Below are 21,095 nucleotides of genomic sequence, written 5' to 3'. Positions count from 1 at the left end.
GACTGGGAATGGGGGCTCGGGCGGAAGCGCAGAGGCAAGCCCCCCGCCCACCCCGTCTCCGCCCCGGCCCCGCCCCGCCCGGCCCGGTCCGATCTGGCTGGCCCGCACTCACCGGGGATACAAGGGGCCGTCTCGCCTCAGCCGCCTCTTCCGTAGCTCTTGCGGCCGCCAAAGGTTCTCCCGCAGTCTCCCTCCTCCTCCTGCAGCCGCCGCCACCGCCCAGGCCGCGCCCGCACCCCTCTTCCGCTTCCGCGAGTCCTTGCCCCAGGCCGGGCAGGTGACTGGGCCGCCGCGGCCGCTGGGCGAGGGGCGCTGGACCGCCGAGCCTCAGCCGCCGTCAATGCCGTAACTGTCGGAGCTCAGATCCCAGAACTTGGGACGGAGTCCGCCAAGGGCCAAGAGCCCTGAGATAAGAGGAAACGCGATTCAGGAGGGAAAAGGCACCCCCAGACTCAATGCCCCCACGACCCCACCCCAACACATAACTTCACAGTCATCAATCTATCAATATACCCACCCTATTCCCGTTTCCAAAAAGTAACTTTGCTTTGAGTAATCAATCCAACAAACGTTTATTAAGCGCCTACAGTGTGCAGAACATAGAGTACTAGCCACTAGGGATTTTCAGGTTACGACTAAGATGGAGATTAGAGTATGGAATTTGGAGTGAGAATCCCTTCCCTCCCTTCAATAGAAATCGACATCTGTAAAATGACTGACGTGAACTAAATCAATTCCAAGGTCTCACCTCCCAATTTTATGATCCTCTTCTTTTTCCTATCTCCTACTACTTCAACAATCAATTCTCTTTTTTTTGCACCTACTGTTGTGATTCTTTAAGTAACTCAGGGAATCTTAAGAATGGAAGACATAGAGCATCGTAGTATTTAAAACTGGAAGGGAGCTCAAGGACGACCTAGTCCACCTCACTAATTTTTACAGAAAAGGACATTTATCTCTAGACACATGAAATCACTCAGGTCAGGAAAGATCAGAGGCAGAATAAGAACCCAAGTCCTCTGACCCTAAATCCTGTGCCCATTCTACATCACATAGCCTCTACCTTTTCCAGCCCACTTCTACCATATAGCAAGAATAAGAAAAGTAGACTAGCCTTTCTGCAGTTCAAATCACCACTTTCATAGCTTACTCCACTCAGGTTTTCTTGTTTCTCAGTCTACAAGCATTTATTAAACACCTTAAATGTACCATACATTGTGCTAAACTCTGTGAACATATTAAAAAAAAAAAAGGAGGGGTTGGGGAAGTTCCTGCTCTCAAAGAGCTCACAATCTAAAAAAGAAGACAACATGCAGACATCTATAGATATACTCAAGATATATTGTAGATGATCTCAAAGGGAAAGCACTAAGATTTAGGAGGACTACATTTCTCCTGGTTTTCTGGTTCCTTCCTTTGATAACTACATTGGATGCCTCATTGTGTTAACTGTGAGTTTATGAAAAGCTATGTCAGTAAAGCAAAAGTTCTACCAGGACTGCCCCCACCTGGAAAAGCTTTTAATTTGGGCACTGAAACTGATGGAAATTATCCATTAAGGTAAGGAAGAAGTTCTATTTGCACCATTGGATGGGAAATATTCATATTCAATGAAATCAAAGTTCTTTTAAAGTTTGAAGAATTTCTGTCTTTTTTTTTCCATCTGTTACAAGTTGGCTTCCTCACTAAGCTAAGTAATAGACATCTAAAGAGTTCACTGTAGGGTGTTCTCTCCACTTTGGAAAGTTGGACATATTTGAGCTAAAGCAGAGCTTTAGGGACCTCAGTAGTACATGAAAATAATAACAATCACAATAAATTATATGAAAAAATGTAAACCTCAGTCTACCTCTCTGACCCATCTCTCCTTACTTCTAACTTCATAATATAAATCCTCCAGTTTGGCTGGTTTATTTAAATGTTGCCTTTTACTTTTTGACTAGCTACACTTTTAAGTTTCTCTCTTTAGCTCACCACGGTCCTCCTCCCCTTGCATTTATCTGAATCTTCCCCATTGCTCAGAGTCTAGCTCAAGTTTCATCTTTTCCTTCAAGCATTTACTTGACACCCTAACCATAATAATTTCTCCCTCTTCTGAGCTCTTAGCTGTATTTTCTCTACCATCCATTTAGGCTGACAAAACATTCTTAGTTATGAATTACCATGCTTTGACTGTAGTTGGTTAACTAGATAAAAAACTCCATGTGGCCAAGGACTGAATCTTGTATGTGTTATGCTCACCACAGTGTCTTGGCTGGGAGAAGGGAGGAAGGAAGGAAGCATCTATTAAACACTTGCTATATGCCAGATTGTGCTAAACACTGAGGAAATGAATACAAGAAAGGAAGTTAGCTCCTACCCTCAAGAAATTTATATACAAATGGTGGAAGACAGTAGTTAGGAGGAAGTCAATAAATATTTGGTTGATAGATGGATTGGATCTGAGTTTGATTACAATCTGGACTGATAAAGTCTTGTTTGAAAGACTTTGACTTTCATAGTAAGATCCCAATGCAGTCAATTAAGTGATGGCTCTATGACCTAGGTGACTTTGGGCAAATAATAACCTCTTTAGGTCTCCTCATCTGAATTTGATAATAGATGAAGCTCCTTACAGCTCTAAACATATGAAACTATGCAATTGGGGATTTGTAGCTTATTGTGCATAAAACGAAAGAATAAAAGACAATAATAAACAAAAAGTAGAGTATATGAATTAGGAGAAATACAAGTTTTTTTTTCTTTTCTAAAAAATATTATATTACTTTGTTTTGCTTCAGTCTAAGCAATGTGAAAAACTGCTATTTCCTGCCAACAAGTAGAGACTCACTAATTTCTGAATGCTAATGAATGGAAACTCGCAATAACTTTCTGAATTAGATAGTGAAAATATTTTTTATTCTCACCCATCCCCACTCCTCATTTACAGAAGAAATAGGAAGCATCAGGGCAGGGATTTGATCCAGGACTTCTGACCAGAAGTAGAATATTCATTTCACTGCACACTACCCTGGCTCTTACATAAATTAATTCTTTATGGAGCTTTCCTATTTATGGTATTTGTCTTGGATTTCATCAAATGGATTAGATAAGATAGAATAGTTGGTGATTAGAGGTGCTAAAAAGAACTCCATTCATAGAAGCAGGACTCTCAAGCACATACATTTTAGCAAATTTTCATTCTATTTTAAGATGGTTGTGACTTGCTGTGAACTGATTATTAACAAACGGATATTTATCTGGAAACAGAAAAAATACAAATTAGAGCAACTGAGATTGTCACCTCTTCCTACTCACATTCTTGATAAGAATGTTATAAAGAACTTTAACCCATGCTTAAGAGAAAAAATTCATTTGGTTGTGTTTCTAAAACGGAAATGGGTTTTTTGCTGTTTCCTAACATCAAGGCAGTCCAAAGTTTAATCAGTATTAAATAGTTGTCATGGATAGTATGGCTATTATCCAATGTCTAGAAGTGCCATGATAGACACTTGCCTTGGAAAAGGGAAGGAGACAGAAATAAAGCATCCTGTTCAAGGAAACCAGCAGGAGCACCATAGTGAAGACTAGAAAGGAGGGAAGAGGCCTGATTATAAAGATCTTAAATTCCAAACAATCAATTAACAGGTATTTATTGAGCACCTACTTTTAGTGGTTGCCAAGGGATTTATATGCATTATTTCACTTGCCATTCAGTTAATTATTTTACTGATTGGTTTGCAAAGTACTTTATACACATCTGATTAGATCCTTGCAATAATCCCTTTTGGTATGTAATATTTTTCCCCATTCCCCATTTTAAAGATGAAGAAACTGAGGCTGAACTAGGTTAAGTGACTTGCCTAAGGTCACAAATAAGTGTCCAATGCAAGATTCAAATCTCTTATGTTATATTACTCCAAATCCAATGTTCTTTCCACCAGAGGACACCGTCTGTACTCCTCTGAATGAACCAATCACCTTGAGGTATAGGAAGCAGGATAGAATATCCAATGAAACAATGACTGCAATTTATTAATGAGAAAATAATGAGAAAAGACAGAATTTCAAAGCAGAGGCTTAAGGTTTTTTTTTTGAAGTAAAAAGGTGAAGTCTATTTGAATAATTTATGGAGAATTATCCTTAAATCAAGTCTGTGCGAAAGGATTAGAAGAAAAAACAACAAGAATATTTAATTTAGTTGGTTAAATAGAATTTATTAAGTACCTACTATGTTCTAGGAACTGTACTAAGAGATAGAGGGGGGGAAAAGACAAAATACAATCTTAGTTCTCACAAATCTCATTGGGGGAGATAACATGCAAACAACTACATACAAACAAGATATATAGGGGATAAATTAGAAATACTTAACAGAGAAAGGACACTAAGATTAGAAGGAATGATAATAGAAAGCTTGGTAGCATAGTATATACAGTGCCAGGCCTAGAGTCAGGAGGATGTGGATTCAAATCTCACCTCAAAAACATCTTAGTTGTGTGCCCATTGGCAAGCCACTTAACCCCAGTTGCCTAGCTCTTACTGCTCATCTGCCTTGAAACCAGTATTTGTATTGATTCCAAGACAGAAGCTAAGGGTTTTTGTTTTCTTTTTTTTAAAGAAGGAATAATATAGACTACTTACAGACAATAAGTCTTCAGCTGACACTTGAAGGAAGACAGGGATGGATGATAGTAGAGAAGAACATTTTTCTAGGCATTTGATACAACCAATGAAAATACTCAAGAGTTGGGAGTGTCATGTTAAAGGAAGAGCAAAGAGGTCAATATAACTGGATAGCAGAATTTGCAAAGAAGAATAAGGTGTAAGAAGACTGAAAAGAGCAGCATTTATTATTGTGGCAAAGAACTGGAAACTGAAGTGATGCCCATCAGTTGAGGAATGGCTAAATAACTGATATATGCTTCTAATGGAATACTGCTGTGCTATAAAAAAAGACTTATATGAAGTGATATAAAGTGAAGTAAGCAGAACCAGGAGAACATTGTTCATAGTAACAATAGTAAGGTATGATGATCAACTGTGAATGTCTTAACTTGTCAACAAGTATCTATGGCAATTTCAAAGGACTTGTGATGAAAAAAGTATATCTACTGTCATAGAAGAAATAGATGGAGTCCAGATGCAGATTGAAACATACTATTCTTCATTTTATTTTCTCTATGAATTTTCTCTAGTGTAAGAAATATGTGTCTTGTTTCAAAACATGATGAACATGGAAATGTGTCATATGATAATATATGCACAATCTATAACATATTACCTGCCTTCTAGGGGAGAGGGGAAGGGGGAAAGGTGGGAAAGAGGAAGAGATTATGGATAGCAAAATGTCAGAAAATAATTATTAAAAATTATGACAACATGTAATCTGGGAAAAATAAATAAAATATCCAAAAAAAAAGAAGACTGAAAAGGTAGGAAGTGGCCAGGTCATGTATTTTAAAGCAAAAAAATCAATTCAACAAATATTTATTAAAGTCTAACCAGGTACAAGTAACTATATGTGTAGTACAAGTAACTATGTGAGGTATATACAAAGATAAAGAATAACATGTTCCCTGTCTACCTGAGGTTTACAGCCTACTAAGAGGAATATAAAATAAATATATATGTACACACACACATATATATATATACATATATATGCTACAAGTTAGAATATGATAGAGACAAAAGGAAGAACCAAACAAAGTACTATAGAGAAAATTTTAAAGGGAGACAACATTCCCTGGCTTCAGGTGGCAACTAGTGTAATGTGTAGTGAATAGAGTGCTGAGCCTGAAGTTAGGAAGATCTGAGTTTTAATTTGGCCTTAGACATTTATTAGCTATGTGACTCTGGGCAAATAACTTAGCTCTTGTCTTCCTCAGTTTCCTTATCTGTAAAAATAGCACTTATCTCCCAGGATTGTTAGAGGATCAAATGAGATCATAGTAAGTGTGATCTTGCCATCTCTCTCTCTCTCTCTCTCTCTCTCTCTCTCCTATTATTATGTGATAATCAAATTAAAAACTTCAACCGATATTGGCAGATTGGTCCAGTCTGAAGTCCTGAATGTACATAAATGTGTCAGGGAAGAAGCCCTTTCTACTCTGTCTCCTTAGCAAGAGACAGACTGATGTGGCAAAGACTGGCATGAGTTAGGATAGTAGGAAAAACTGCTCAAGTACAACAGGCTGTTGGAGAAAAGAATCAGAGTGACTGGCTGAGTTATCACAAAGGGGAAGGGAACAAGAAAATTATCTGAGCCAGCAAAAGATGTGAAGAGGAAGAACTGCCACTGAGACATCTCACATCACTCATGTGGAGATAATGTTTGCTAAGGGAACAAAATAACCTCAGAGGGCAGTACATGTACTTCAAGAAAAACCCAGGTGCCAGAGGAAATAATAACAGCACTTATTGCTGTGTTTTATGATTCTAAAGCACTTTAGCAAATTAACTTCTGTTAGTTTCCAAATGTACTAATTCACCTTACCCTCTTGGGGGCACATAAGTAATATTATCCTCCAACGAATAATAGATGAACAAATACAAGCCACCCTGAATTTCCTTTGATATCATCTAGTTATACATATAGAAATCATTACCTAACCTGGTTCATGTTTATAGATGTGTGTATATATATATACATACATGCATCTGTAAATATGTACCCTGTGTATGTTTACATGCATTGGAATATATGTGCCATGTATGTATATGATCTACAATATATTTCAGTACATACATATTGCAGCATACATGTATGCATCACACATGGATGTGGGGCTAGAAACATCTGCCTATACACATACATATGCATGTGACATGCATGTGCATCACATGTGTATCTAGAAATATATGTCTATCTGCCCATATCTATGCAACATGTGTTATACATGTGTGTGCACCTAGAAACATGTGCATATACACACATTGTGCATACATATAAATGTCAATGTAATAACTGCTTAAATTGATAAATGTGTGTGTGTATATATATATCTATATAGATATAGATATATAGAGATATATATCACTTTAGAACCTTCTAGTAACCCTGTGAGGTAGGTACTATCCTATTTGCATTTTATAGGGAAGTACACTGAGGTTCCTACAAGCTGAGTGATTCTCTCAGGACCAGATGACTAGTAAGTGTCTGTAGTGAGACTCAAACCCAAGTCTCCAGGACTCCAAATCCAACACCCTAAGCACTTTGACTGTAACGATAGTAGTAATAACCAACACTAAGATTTAAAGAGATTCCAGAGAGTATATGTTGAGAAAGGAGGGGCACAGGGCCCTGACAGGCAAAATCAGTAAAGACTGCAAACACACCGTGGTCTGGGAAAAGAGACTGAACCTGGGACCAAAAGACCTGGGTTTTGGTCCTATTTTTGCCTCTAACTCAGTGTATCACCTTGGGCAGAGATGTTACCTTCTCTGCCCCTCCATCAGTGTATACAGGTGGGAGGAGGAGGAGACACAAATCAAAGGGTTTGGTGAGATCATCTCTAAAATCCAGCTCTAAAATTCTCTGACAAAATGACACAATTCAGTTAGGGCTACGGTAAAAGGAGCTCCCTTCCTCTGAGGCAAGACTGACTGCTTTTAAAATCACTCAATCCCCAAATACACTATATTTCTGTTTTCTCCTCCTTGACTAACAATGTGGAATAAAGTGAATTTGTTCAGTCTTGCTGCAGTAATTTCCCACAGATGTCACTCTTAAGCTCAACCCTCTCCCTGCAAACAGCCTGGTTGTTTTCTATTTACTTCTCCTCCTCCTTTCACATTTCCTGTTCATAGAAGAGCCTAGGGATCTATGGCAGCAAGGGATTATGCATGCAAATAGGAAAACATTGTAGAAACCAGGTTTGAGGAAAAAGGAAAAACCTGTAGCCTGGAAATAAACCGTGTGCCTGCCTGGCTTATGAAAAAAACATTCTATAACAGACCCTTTCCTAGAGCATCCTGGGCACTGTGTTGTGTTGTTGTTTATTAATTGTCTCGGGAGCCACCAGCTGTCATCATGAAAATCTTTTATTGGCACCCTGTAAATATTAAATCAGCATGCTAAAATCAGACCATGTGTAGCAGCAGCTGATGCCATTTTATGGGGACAATATTAGAAAGCCAACAGAAGTGTTACACTACAACTCCCATGATTCCTATTTCTTACAGCTCCCCTAAAGCATGAAGCTGTGCTCTAATTTTAACTCTTTAATTATGGCAGGAGGGAGTTTTACTGATCACTTACTCCCGGATTAATCTTATACCACAAACCATTTTTTGTTGTTGTTGTTAATGATGTGTTTTCTCTACGATCATAATAATCATTGGGATTTGGAATATGAGAATTAGAGCAGCATGGTTTTCTTTGATGTCATCCAGAAGAAGGAGGGACATTTCACCCTTCTCATGGTTAAAGAATGCGTGGGAAATTCCCCAGGAAAGCTGTGTGACCTGTCTGTTTTGCCTTAGCCTGTGGGCTAAATAGAATGGATGTCTTCCTCCTTGCAAAATGAAAACTTGGCCTTTCATCTTTTGCAAAACCCACCCTGGGCTTGCCCTAACCTGTCTACCTACACAGTGTGATTTCAAGAGTGTCAGAAGTGTCTGCTTCCCAAAATAGCTTCTCCATCTGCTTGCCATGTTGCCGGAAATTTCCACTAAAGTTATTATTGAAGGTACTGTGACATACAGCTTCTTTTAAATACATTAACTGAAGAAGAGTAACACTAATCTCATATCAGATTGGCTCACTCTTTAGCAGAGATCATATTCCTGAAGGATTTAGTGACAAGTGAGGTAGTTTTGGGCTAGTTAAGAAGAAAGTCAGGGAAAATTTAGACTAGAGAACCTTCAGCAGCTGTAGGCATTGTGAGTACAGAGTTGGAGAGAACAAGGGAAAACGTAAGGGAAGAATAAGGTTCGAAAGCAGGGCAACAGGACAATAAAATCCGATTTTTCTACCTAACAATTTTGTCAAGAAACAACCTGGAAATGATCAGGTGAACGAATACATAGAATTTCTAGTTTCTAACATCTTTGCATTTGAAAACTCCTTCAGTACCATATTCTTGCTACCTGATACTAAGAATGGTCCTTTACTTTCCAGGACTGCTGTGGACAAAATGTCATGTAAAGCATCATATGAATGTGAATTTTATTATTAGAATAATAATTATTATTATTATTACTCCCATCATCTCATAGTCCACCAAAAGTTCATATTGTTGTTTTCATTCCTGTTTTGAGAAACTAGGCAGAATAATAAATGCCATGAATCCAAACTCTTTCTCTCTCAGGACATTCCTCTATGGGAGACGGGCATTTGGGAAGGGAGAATATGGACCAGATTTGATTTAAGATTCAACATAGCTTTCCTTTTCTCCTATTTTCTGCCTGAAGGATGGGCAGAATGCAGGAATCCTTGAAGTGATGCAATGATGAGTAAAAATAAAAAAGACTTACTGGAAATTCTTGTTCTTTGGAAATTAGTTAAAGACATCTTTCCCTGGACTATACAAAGGAGGGAAGGACAATACTCCCTCAGAGGAGATTGACTCATGCTCCTTCCAACAAATCAGATGCATCATTGGCAGCTTATTCCTGTCAGAGGAAAGAAAGAGAAAAATCAAAGGAATGAAACCTTTTGGCCCTCCTCAGGGAGTACAGGAAGATGAATAGGGATCCATTTGATGAGGCACACCTTTGGCAAACAAGAATTACAGGTTACTGGATCATTTCTTTACTCAAGTTTTTATTATTCAGCTACTCCACTTAACTTTAAGGTTCTAAATTAGGTAAAGCTCAACCATCTCAGCACTACTATGTGCTTAAAAAGTTTAGTCTCCAAATTGCCTCCATTCTCTTTTTTTAAACCCTTAACTTCTGTGTATTGGCTCCTTGGTGGAAGAGTGGTAAGGGTGGGCAATGGGGGTCAAGTGACTTGCCCAGGGTCACACAGCTGGGAAGGGTCTGAGACCCGATTTGAAACTAGGACCTCCTGTCTCTAGGCCTGACTCTCAATCCACTGAGCTACCCAGCTGCCCCCCAAATTGGCTCCATTCTTAACCTTCTCTAATCTGATCTACAAACCATTACTGGATTCACTTTTCTAAACCTACATTTTTCATTATGTCATTTGTCTGCTTGAGAATTTGCAGTGTTTCTCTATTTCCTATAGGCAAGTATGTTCTGGAGCCAGGTCAAACTGGTCATGACATTGTTTTATTGATTCTCTAAGCTTAAGAAACTGTTTATAATGAAGCTTAATCTTTTTAAATTTTTTAAAGCCATTACCTTTTTTCTTAGAATCAATACCATGTATTGGTTCCAAGGCAGAAGAGTGGTAAGGGCTAGGCAATGAGGGTTAAGTGACTTGCCCAGGGTCACACAGCTAGGATGTGTCTGAGGCCAGATTTTGAAACTAGGACCTCCTGTCTCTAGTCTCTAGGCCTGGCTCTTAATCCAATGAGATAGCCAGGTGCCTCCAGCTTAATCTTAAAAAAAAAAAAGAAAGAAGGAGAGAGAGAGAGAGAGAGAGAGAGAGAGAGAGAGAGAGAGAGAGAGAGAGAAAGAGAGAGAGAGAGAGAGAGAGAGAGATGTCTTTTATTGGCAGAAAGGTGGGGGACTACACAGAATGTTGCATATGTTTTGTCAGCCAATAAACATTTATTAAGTGCCTATTATATTCCCTGGCACTATGATAAGTTCTGGGGATACAAAAAAAAAAGACAGAGGAGAGCTTCTTCTCTCAAGGCACTCACAGTTCAGAAGGGAGACACCAGGCAAACAATTATGTACAGTCAACTATATATGAGATACATTGAAAATAATCAACAGATGGAAGGTTCTAGAACAGTGATGGTGAGCCTATGATATGGGTGCCAAAGATGGCTGGCAGAGAGCTTTCTGTGGACACTTGGTCATCCTCCTCCTCACCAGAGTTCATTACTAGAAAGGCAGAGGGACTCTGGCGGAGCTGCTCCCATCCCCCTCTCCATGGTGCCTGATAGAAATTTTTTTTCACATGTCCTGGTCCTCCACCCAGTAGCCCAGTGGTTCCCAAACTTTTTGGCCTACTGCCCCCTTTCCAGAAAAATATTACTTAGCACCCTCTGGAAATTATGAAACTATTTATTGAACTCAGAATAAAATGTAATACAAAAAAAGTATGGCCATCACAGCCTCCCTGGATTGCTGCAGCACCCACCAGGGGGCGGTGGCACCCACTTTGGGAATCAATGCAATGGTAGCACACAGGGGTTAAGGTAGGCAACTCACAAGTGGCAGAGCTGGAGGGGAGCAGAGCATTCAGGCCACTCCCCTCCCCCTCTTTACACTTACTGAAGACACTCCTCACTTCACCCACTCCTCCACCCAGCAGCCCATGGAAGCTCTTCCTCCCTGTGTGGAGTAAAGTGGGGGGGGGGCACACCCAGCACTGGAGGGGGAGGGGCATGGCACAAGGTCTCTGGTGGGGGGAGGGCATGGCTAGGCACTCAGTCTGGGTGTGGGGCCTGGCACTACATCTCTCAAAGGTTTGCCATTACTACTCTAGAATTAGGAGGGTTATTTTCTATTCCTTCTTTTCTCAGGAGATGAAGATAAGAAACAAGAGCATTCTAAACATGAATGACACAGCCAGGGAAAATGCCCAGAGTTCGGAGATAGAGCATCTTATTTGGGAACAGTAAGGAGGCCAGTGTCACTAAATTAATGCCAATTAATCTTAAAAGTATGTCCTGGAATATTTTTCCTGAGTTAGGTTGTTTTTTTCCTAACATTTATCATCATAGCCCTGCATGAGATAAAGGTCAAAAGACATATATATCTTTTTTTCATCAATGACCTCTACAATTAGATCCCTAGCTACCTTTCCAACCTTATCCCTCTCCTTACATACATGTACCCTTTGTTTCAAACCAATTAATATATTACATATATTTACAATATATTACATATCATATGCTTTCCTGTCTCCAACCTTTTCTTATGCCACTTTCTCCAGTTAAAGCACTAGTCCTTTGTCCATATAGTTACCTGCTAAAGTCCTACTCATCTTAAGACTTAGTTTGTCATCTTCCCAAGGAAGCCTTCTCTTAGGATCCTAAATATGAGCATAGCACAATATTGTCCTGGGCACTCTTGTCTCTCTCCTAGGCATCTACAAGGTACTTTTTTTCTTGTCTTTCCACTAGGCTTCTCAAATAGCATGTCCAGAAAAAATGCATTAGCTTTTCTCCAAAACGTCCTTCTTTTTCTATTTCTACTGGGGGCATTGACATCCTTTCAGCCACTTGGGTTTGCAAGCTCATACAATCATCCTTATATCCTCACTCTCTCTTATGCCACGTAACCAATCTATTGCCAAAACTTGTCACTTTTGTTTCAATAAAGTCTCTCATATCCATCCCCTTCTCATTGCTTATAAAGCCAATCCCGTTATATCCTATTACCATATGCCACCAGTCAATAAGTCTGATCAATTATAACTCTTCCCTGTCTCTCATGTTGGGGGCAGCCAGGTGGCATAGTGTTTATGGTGCTGGGCCTGAAATCAGGAGTTTACATCTAACCTCAGACACTAAGTGTGTGACCTTGAAAAAGTCACTTAACCCTGTTTATCTCAGTTTCCTCATCTGTACAATGGGCTAAAGGAGGAAATGGCAAACCACTCTAGTATCTTTGCCCAAAAAAACCTCAAATGGGGTCATGCAGACTTGAAAACTATTTTATGTTTATCTTCTCTTCTTCACTTTCATGCCACTTGATTCAAGTTCTCATTGCCAGATTGTTGTAATAATCTCCTAACTGGCTTTCTACCACAGTTCTTGCTTCTCCAATTCATTTTTTTATACAGCAACCAGATTAACTTTTCTAATGAACAGTTCTATGGCAAAGGTACATGATGACCAATGCATGATGATATTTCTGATGTCAGCATCATAGTTTAGGTAAGTAGAATATCAATTGAATGGGGCATATTTTTCCATTTTTTAAAAAAAATTTTACTTACCTGTTATGTAACTTTTTAGGGCCAGAGTAATTAAGCTCAAGTCTCCTAAGGCCCAAAAGAATTCTGTCTCCATTGTGTACCTCTAATTTAGAAGCATAGTACTTTTGTGTCTTGCTTTAAAAATATCATTGTTCACTATTGCCTACAAAGTAGAGTCAAACTCCTTAGCTTAGCATTTAGGCTTCTTCCTTTCTAGACTTATTTCATATTATTCCTTTGCATTTCTTCTCTCTTCTAGCCAAACTGGATTCCCCTCACTGTTTCCCAAAGGAATCATGAGCTTTCCCATCTCTGTGCTTTTTGCTTACATTGTCCTTTCCCCCCAAAATGCTTTCCTCCTGTGCATCCTTTAAGGATCATCTTGAAGGCTACCTTCTTCAGTAAGCCAGAAATAATTAATTTGTCTTTGTCTTCTGAATTCCTTTAATTCTCACTTATTGTATTGTCACATTCTTCTTTGTATTATAGATTTATAAATTAGTCTCATCTCCTCCTGTTAAACTATAAGCTCTATCAGAGCAAGAACTGTGTGTAATTCATCTTTTATCCTCCATAACACTTTGCTCATGGTAAGTAATCAATAGACATTTGTTTTGTTTTTAAAAATCATTTTGTGATTTTTAAATATAAGTGAAAGATGGGCTATTAAAATATGGCATGAAATTATTAGATATGGCATAAAATTGAGGGACAAAAAATCTATTTGCAAGGCTGATAGAAGGAATATATACATGTACAAGCAGGAAACATGGAGGCCTTTGAAATGAAAAGCATGATCCAATTGGCTGAGAAAGAACCACATTATCAGGCATAGTCAATTGAAGACTGGACAGCTGGTCAATAGCTTTTGGCACCAAAATATATTGACCAGCTGGGAGGTCGTTAACGCTGAACAGTTTTATCCTTATGATCACATCTTGGCCAATTAGATTGACTTTGGACACCAAAGGGTGTAATATTTTCAGATATAAATGTCACATGTATAGCCATGTTGTGAGTATTATATGTATGCAAATGTGTTGTAGAATATACTCTGTCTGATAGCACTGGCTTCCTCTGTAGGTCCTGCTAGTTTTTCTGTTACAAAGTGAATGGGCTAAAAGTACAAACGGATTTCTTTAAAAGACAAAACACAACTAATGTGTCATTATACTAGGGGAGTCTGACATAATTTATGCCAGTTTAATTCCTGGGGTTCCTATAGAAAACATTCAAATAATCAAATGAATTCTTTGAGAAATGAGGTAAGATAGAGGTCAGGGGTAAGAGCATAGATGAACACTGGAAGAAGTCCTCTTTTGTTAATGATGGGATACTTCAGTTTTTCTCTTTGTGGTAATATCATATGTTATTGTGCACCAAGCTCCAGGACACTTCAGGACCTCCTCAGTGAGATTCATGAATATTGAAATGAGTTTGGCTTAATAATTTACCCAGAAAAAAGCTGAATATATGAGAAACTATCTATTGTAGCTTATAGTGGGATGGCCAGACAATCCACTGAGATGGTACATCAATATTAACTAAAATATATGGATATATTTATATATATTTGGGTCAAGCATATAAGATAGAGAATTAAATAGATGGGACAGAAATTATTGGTTTGTATTTGGGAAATAACAATAAACCCAAGTTGCTCCCTGGGACAAAAAGACTCCTAGAAAACCGCATTCTCCAACTGAGAATAACTGAGAGTGTCTTAAGAAACAATGGAGAGATAGATGGTATGGACAAATAGGTCACAACACACTTACAATAATGCTCTATCGGGGGCAGCGAGGTGGCTCAGTGGATTGAGAGCCAGGCCCAGAGATGGGAGGTCCTGGGTTCAAATCTGGCCTAAGACACTTCCTAGCTGTGTGACCCTGGGCAAGTCACTTGACCCCCATTGCCTAACCCTTACCACTTTTCTGCCTTGGAACCAATACACTGTTGATTCCAAGACAGGAGGTAAGGGTTTAAAAAAATAATGCTCTATCAGTAAGTGGTTATGTGAGGGATATCATGGAGGAAAAGGAAGGGAGCTAGTCATGTAGTGCTTGCTCTTTGCAAAATGTAAAAATAATTAGAGAAAGGTCTCCACTTCTTTAGAGATGTGTGGGAGGACACAGACAAAAGCTGGCACAGAATGAGAAGGTATTGTGATCTGTACCAATGAAGGGAATACTCACATTGAAGATATCAGAGATTCATTGGCATATAGGTGAAAACAAATCATTTTCCAACTCAAAGAAAAGGCATCACTCTGGGAATGGCTGCTGTACAGTGGCTACATATTATACAACCAAAAATCATTTTATAGATAGCTGCATATTGTCATCAGGATCATAAAAAGCAGACTGAGAGGGACGAGAGCAAAAAGATGGAAGAATGGGAGGTTATAAACCAGAATCTATGTGTACAGTGATAATGCTAAGAACATACATTTGGACTATTTTATGAATGGCACAGAAAAGCAATATGATTTAGAAGAACTATCCTGAATTTGGGAATAGGTCTATGTGCCAAGGAAGGTAAACTTGGGACACTGGAGAAATTACTCACTGGACAGAAAATCAGGATAAATGAGTTTAAATTCTACCCTGACTATATCTGTGTGACGTTAGGCAGGTCATTTCCTGGGTCTCAGTTTGATCATCTGTAAAAATGTGATGATTGGAATAAATCATCTCGAGGCTCTTCTACCTCTAATATTTTAAACAATGATAAAGTGAGAACTTTAAAAACTTGTCATGAACTTTCCCAGATGCCTCAGATTCTGATACCAACCATTTCCCCTAATTTCATTGCATTTATATAATTTATAATTGCATCATTTCAGAATTGAGACTCACAGATAAGGCTTTCTACATTAGAAGAAAATCTTCATCTAAATCTGGAAATCTCATTTACTATTTAAGCAAAAACTTACTTTCATTTCATCTTTATTTACCTATACACATTTGGTTGCTCCTAGTGGCAGATCTTCTTTATCTACAAACTCTGAAGAGTTATTTTGACATTTAATTACATTTAAGAAGAATTTATTAAATGTCTACTGTACAATAGGCAATGTTCAAGGCATCAGAGATACAAAGATAAAAACAAAACATAGTCTTAGCTCTCAAAGAGCTTACAATATATTAGCAGGAACATCATGCAAACCAAGGGTTCTCAACCTTCTTTTGTCACAGACCCTTTTGGCAGTCTGACAAAGTCTAATGATTTAGACTTTGGGATCATATTTTTAACAAATAATTAAAACATCTAGGATTACAAAGGAAGTCAAAAGTTAGTGAAAATAAACTCATTTTCTCCATCAAAGTTCATATTCCCCTTGAAATCTATGGTCTGAGGACCCAAGTTAAGAACTTAGGGTGTAAACAGATATGAAGATACAATATATATATATATATATATATATATATATATATAATAACTTTCAGTACAAAAGGAACTATATATGGGCTGCAAATCATGAAAGATCATATCATTTGAGATATGAAGCCCATCTGAGTCTCTTCAAGGGGAGACACTGAGAACTTAAGGTGGGAAGAGGGTCCCTAGACCAGAGGCCAGCCAAACGGTTCCTTGTCTCCATGAAAATACTCAGTCAACTCACAAAGGGCAAATACAATTGGGTTTCTCCCAATTGTATTTTACAGGCGATCTGCCATCAAAGTCCAATTTGTTTACTGTTGTTTCATTTTTGGCTTCTGAGAAGAGTATTGGCCCCAAATCTGCAAACTAGGTTTTCAACAGATTAATTCTGTCTGTGTGTCTCTGTGAAAGTGTCAGAATGGAGATGTTCTCTGTCTTGACCTTGCTTGATCTTACACTGGCATTCCTCCACAATCATTACCACCTTGACTACAGGGTTGGGTCCAGTACAATTCAACAGTAATTCTTTTGTTGTGAACTTGGTAGGCGAACAGTGCGAGCAGAAGGCATGATGATGAGCTGTAGTCTCCGAAGGACGAAGGGATCTACATTTCCCGAAGCATAGGTTGTTCTGAACCACTACTTTTTCACAGTCATCATGTATTATTGTCTAAAAAGGCAAATGGGTTTCAATTAGTAATTAACTCAAATCACTTTAACATAGCTCAGATAGCAATAGCTCCATTGTGCTTTAAAAACACCCTAAGAGAGAAATAAAGACTCATGGCTTTTATATCAGCTTTACAATAAACTTACGTAGACTTGGGGTCAGCTCAAAACAACTTTCTCCATTGAATAAATAATTTTAAAAGAGATTTTAAAAAAGAAATTAGACTTTGGAAAGACAATACAAAAAATGTTCTACTTCATCTTTTCTAACACACCTGGATATCCTTAAATATTAGATAATTTATTTGTATTTGGGAAGGACCAATCAAAATTATTCTCTTAGCCAATTTATAATAATATATAATTTTAAAGCTTAAAATATGAGCTTCCTTCTCTAATTTGAAGAGCTTATAAATTCACCATGTGGCAGAGATATTATAAATGCCTCGAAATCCCCACTGAGATTATAATATTTTGTCCCAACATGATCCTGGGTACCTGGCCTTATGTGTCCTTCAAAATATGGAAATATTGAATTCTTTCATTTTAATTTAATTAGTAATAGATTCAAAATAAGAGTTGAGAAGGGAATTTGACTGCCTGCTTCTTATGAGCAATTTTTCTAATTATACACATGCAACAAAGCGGTCATTATTATTTCATAATTGACTTGTCATTGTTACATACCCTTGCCTTTTCAGGCAGAATGCTTAACTGCCTTCTACAGTCAATTACCTTGTAATACTGTCTGCTTAATTGGCTACCATTACTAGACTATAAAATTTTAAGCTACACGGTGTTGCTTCCAATTCAGTATCCCTGCCTTTGAGGACTTGCTTTCCAACCCATCACATCTGTAACTCAAATTTCTCATTTTTAATTTAATATTCAAAATATAGGGGCACCTGAGTTGGAATAAGAAGATAATAGCCCGAGACTTGATCTTCATATTGTCAACTAGAAAGGATAATCACAAATTAGCTCATGTAGGAATTAGGAGCACTGTTTAGCGGTATGGAGATAACATGTTTCTCTGCTACCTTATACAATTAGAAACCCTCTGCCCTCTTTCCTCAACTCAAATGAAAGAGTAAAACTTATTTCTAGTAATGTTAGTTATTATTATTTTTGGTACCATTGTCAGTTCTACCTTTGTATCATTAGCCATGCATCAAGATAACACTAGAAAGCATCTGAGGAAATTGGTGACATAAGTAATAATAATAACAATAATAATAGCAATGACATATTTATATAGTGTTTTATAGTTACAAAGCACTTCCCATACAATATCTCAGCAAAACCATTACTTTAAAGAGACCTTGAATAATTCTTGAGGACAAAAACTGTGAACTCAGATATTCAAATCTATTTTGCATAATGTTAAATTATTAATATTTTGGTACCATTATCTCTTTTACCACTGTACCATTAATTATGCACCAAGATAACACTAGAAAGTCTCTGAGGAAATTGAATAAGGGATAACAGTAATGGTAGTAATAATAGCTTACATTTATATAGTTATATATCCTTTATACATATAAAGGAGATAGATAGATAGATAGATAGATAGATAGATAGATAGATAGATAGATAGATAGATAGATAGATAGATAGATAGATATACTTCCCATACATTATCTCGGCAAAGTCATTGCTTTAAAGAGACCTTGAATAATTTCTGAGGACAAAAACTGTAAACTCAGAGAGTCAAATCTATTTCTCATAATGTTAATTATTAGTATTTTGGTACCATTATCTCTCCTACCACTGTACCATTAATTGTGCACCAAGATAACATTAGAAAGTCTCTGAGGAAATTGAAGAAGGAATAGCAGCAATAGTAGTAATAATAGCTTACATTTAAATGGTTTTGTATCTTTTATATATATGTATATATACATATATATATAGCTAGATAGATATACATATATATACTTCCCATACATTATCTCAGCAAAGTCATTGCTTTAAAAAAGATGTTGACTTTAGACTGAAGACCAAAACTGTGATCTCAGAGGGAAGAATACGTGAACTCAATTCTGAGATCCTCTATTTCATTCTAGTACTTACCTGGGAGAAAGGCACTGTCCTACAAGTCTCCTGGTATACTTCATTGCTTTTGATGGGTAAGATGACTTCCTGTGAAGCTGAGCTCTTTCTAAACAAGAAGTAGTGCCAGAATTTTTGTGCTTCTTCCTGGAGAGGAGTTTTCTCGTTTTCCTTGCCATCAGGCTCAGCATCTGCTGGGGTTCTAGGTTTGAAGGCCTCTCTAGCAGGATCCCTTACTTCCAGATGCCTTTCTGGCTTCTGTTTCTCAGAGGTATACATAAACCTGAATAGCATCTCTCTTTGCTCTCTGGGAGCTTCTGCTAGCTCAGGAACTATCTGGTGAGGTATGGCTACAAACAAGTCTGGCTTTTCCTGGGCATCCTCATCAGCACCTGCTGATAGTGCTCCAAGTCCCTGATCACCCTGGGCATAAGAGAGATGCTGGGTTCTCTTGTCCCTGCCTTGCTGCATTTGTTGCCTGGACTCTCCTAGACCTAAGATCACCAACAGCTGAAGCAGCAAGAGATACATGCTTTTCCTTCAAGTTCCTGTCTAGTTTCTAAGTCAGTAGCGGGAAAGGAAAGGCTCAGGCAATTCTGTAGGATTTGAGTAGAAAGAGGAAATGGTTATATATAGCAATTCCTTGGTGATGGTGGGAAAGCAGGTGGCCTAGAGTCTGGCAAAATAAACACATTTCTTGTTGACTCCAATTATGAAGTGCTAATGGCTTCCTGCTTTTTTTCTTTTGTTTTGTGTATTTTTGAAGACCCCAGTGAAAGCCTATTACCTAGGGGGTAATTAGCTGAAGAGTTTAGATGCATTGTTTAGCTATGGTCTAGGAACTAAGGGAAGTTCTAAAATGTATATTGGCTCAATGAAATGATTGTTGGGCTTTATTTCCCATGCTATAAGCTAAGACAGGTGTTGTCATCAATTGGTTGGTTATGCATTGTACTTTGTGGAGAACTAGTTCAAGAATCAATTATCTGTTTCTCAGGAAATGTACTTTGCAAGGTAGGCTTTTTGGTTGTCTCTGATGTCATAATAAAATGTACCAATACATTTTAAAAACACCTGGAGAAGGAGAGACAGATGGACAGACAAACAGAGACAGAGTGAGAAAAAGAGAGACAGAGACAGAGAGAGACAGAGACAGAGAAGCAGAGACAGAGAGAAGGAGGGAGGGAAGGAAAGAGACGGAGAGGAGAGAATTAATATGAATATGTTCTAATAAAAATATCAAAGACAAACCTGACTACATTGCTATAGTATTGTGTAAAGCATATTTTGCTAATATTTCTCTTCTCCCTTTACTCTGTTTGGTAATTTCATCAGTTCTGGAGGGTTTAACTACCATCACTATGCAGATAACTCTCAGATCTATAGATCCAACTCTATTCTCTTCCCCAAATTTTAATTTCCTGATAGATATTTCAGACAGGATGTCCCTAAGATAACTTAATATCAGCCTGCTTGAAACTGAACTGATCGTATTTCCCCCGAACCCTCCCTTCTTCCAAACTTCCCTATTTCTGTCACCACCATTTTTATCTCCCCGTTTTATAACCACAGCATTATCTTTAACTCTTATTCTTCCTTGCCTTACATCTCTAATCAGTTGCCATAGTTTTCTATCTCTCAATTCAAAAAGCTACCACCCTTGGAGAACGGCTGAACAAGTTGTGGTATATGATTTTAATGGAATATTATTGTGCCATAAGAAATGATGAACAGGACAATCACCAAAAAAATCCTGGAAAGACTTATATGAAGTGATACAAAGTTAAGTGAGCAAAACCAGAAGAACACTCTATATAGTAACAGCAATAATATATGATGATTAGCTCTATTGACTTAATTAATTCAATGCAAGGATTCAAAGCAATTCCAAGAAACTCATGATGAAAAAGTTTATTCACCACCAAAGAAGGAATAGTCTGAATGCAGATTGAAACACAACATTCTTCATTTTATTTCTTTCATAAATTTTTTCTCTAGT

At 38.0% G+C, this 21,095-nt stretch overlaps 1 protein-coding gene and 1 long non-coding RNA gene across 2 annotated transcripts in view; both read right to left on the bottom strand.

Annotated features, from left to right (window-relative positions):
• The window catches only part of LOC123230851, a 7,901-nt gene extending 7,584 nt beyond the window's left edge, over positions 1 to 317 (bottom strand). The window contains exon 1 of the long non-coding RNA XR_006505091.1: positions 113 to 317. This is a non-coding gene — a long non-coding RNA (uncharacterized LOC123230851). The remainder of the gene's footprint in view (positions 1 to 112) is intronic.
• A 16,437-nt stretch (positions 318 to 16,754) lies between these two features.
• On the bottom strand, positions 16,755 to 19,627 carry CER1 (cerberus 1, DAN family BMP antagonist). The gene is made up of 2 exons (XM_044657027.1): positions 19,118 to 19,627; positions 16,755 to 17,042 (listed from the first exon to the last, which is right to left on the bottom strand). Exons 1-2 carry the CDS (start codon positions 19,625 to 19,627, stop codon positions 16,755 to 16,757), a joined length of 798 nt encoding a protein of 265 aa, XP_044512962.1.
• Between the last annotated feature and the right edge of the window lie 1,468 nt (positions 19,628 to 21,095).

The sequence above is a fragment of the Gracilinanus agilis genome, chromosome 1 (genome assembly GCF_016433145.1).
Source record: "Gracilinanus agilis isolate LMUSP501 chromosome 1, AgileGrace, whole genome shotgun sequence".
Lineage (NCBI taxonomy): Eukaryota > Metazoa > Chordata > Mammalia > Didelphimorphia > Didelphidae > Gracilinanus > Gracilinanus agilis.
This window is presented reverse-complemented; position numbering and strand designations above follow the sequence as displayed.

What these genes read in the sequence shown, in the direction of transcription:
- CER1 (XM_044657027.1), bottom strand. Translation starts at nt 19,627, where the DNA reads ATGTATCTCTTGCTGCTTCAGCTGTTGGTGATCTTAGGTCTAGGAGAG. An exon ending in GGACAGTGCCTTTCTCCCAG is followed by an intron (nt 17,043 to 19,117) that starts GTAAGTACTAGA and finishes TTGCCTTTTTAG; the next exon opens with ACAATAATACATGATGACTG.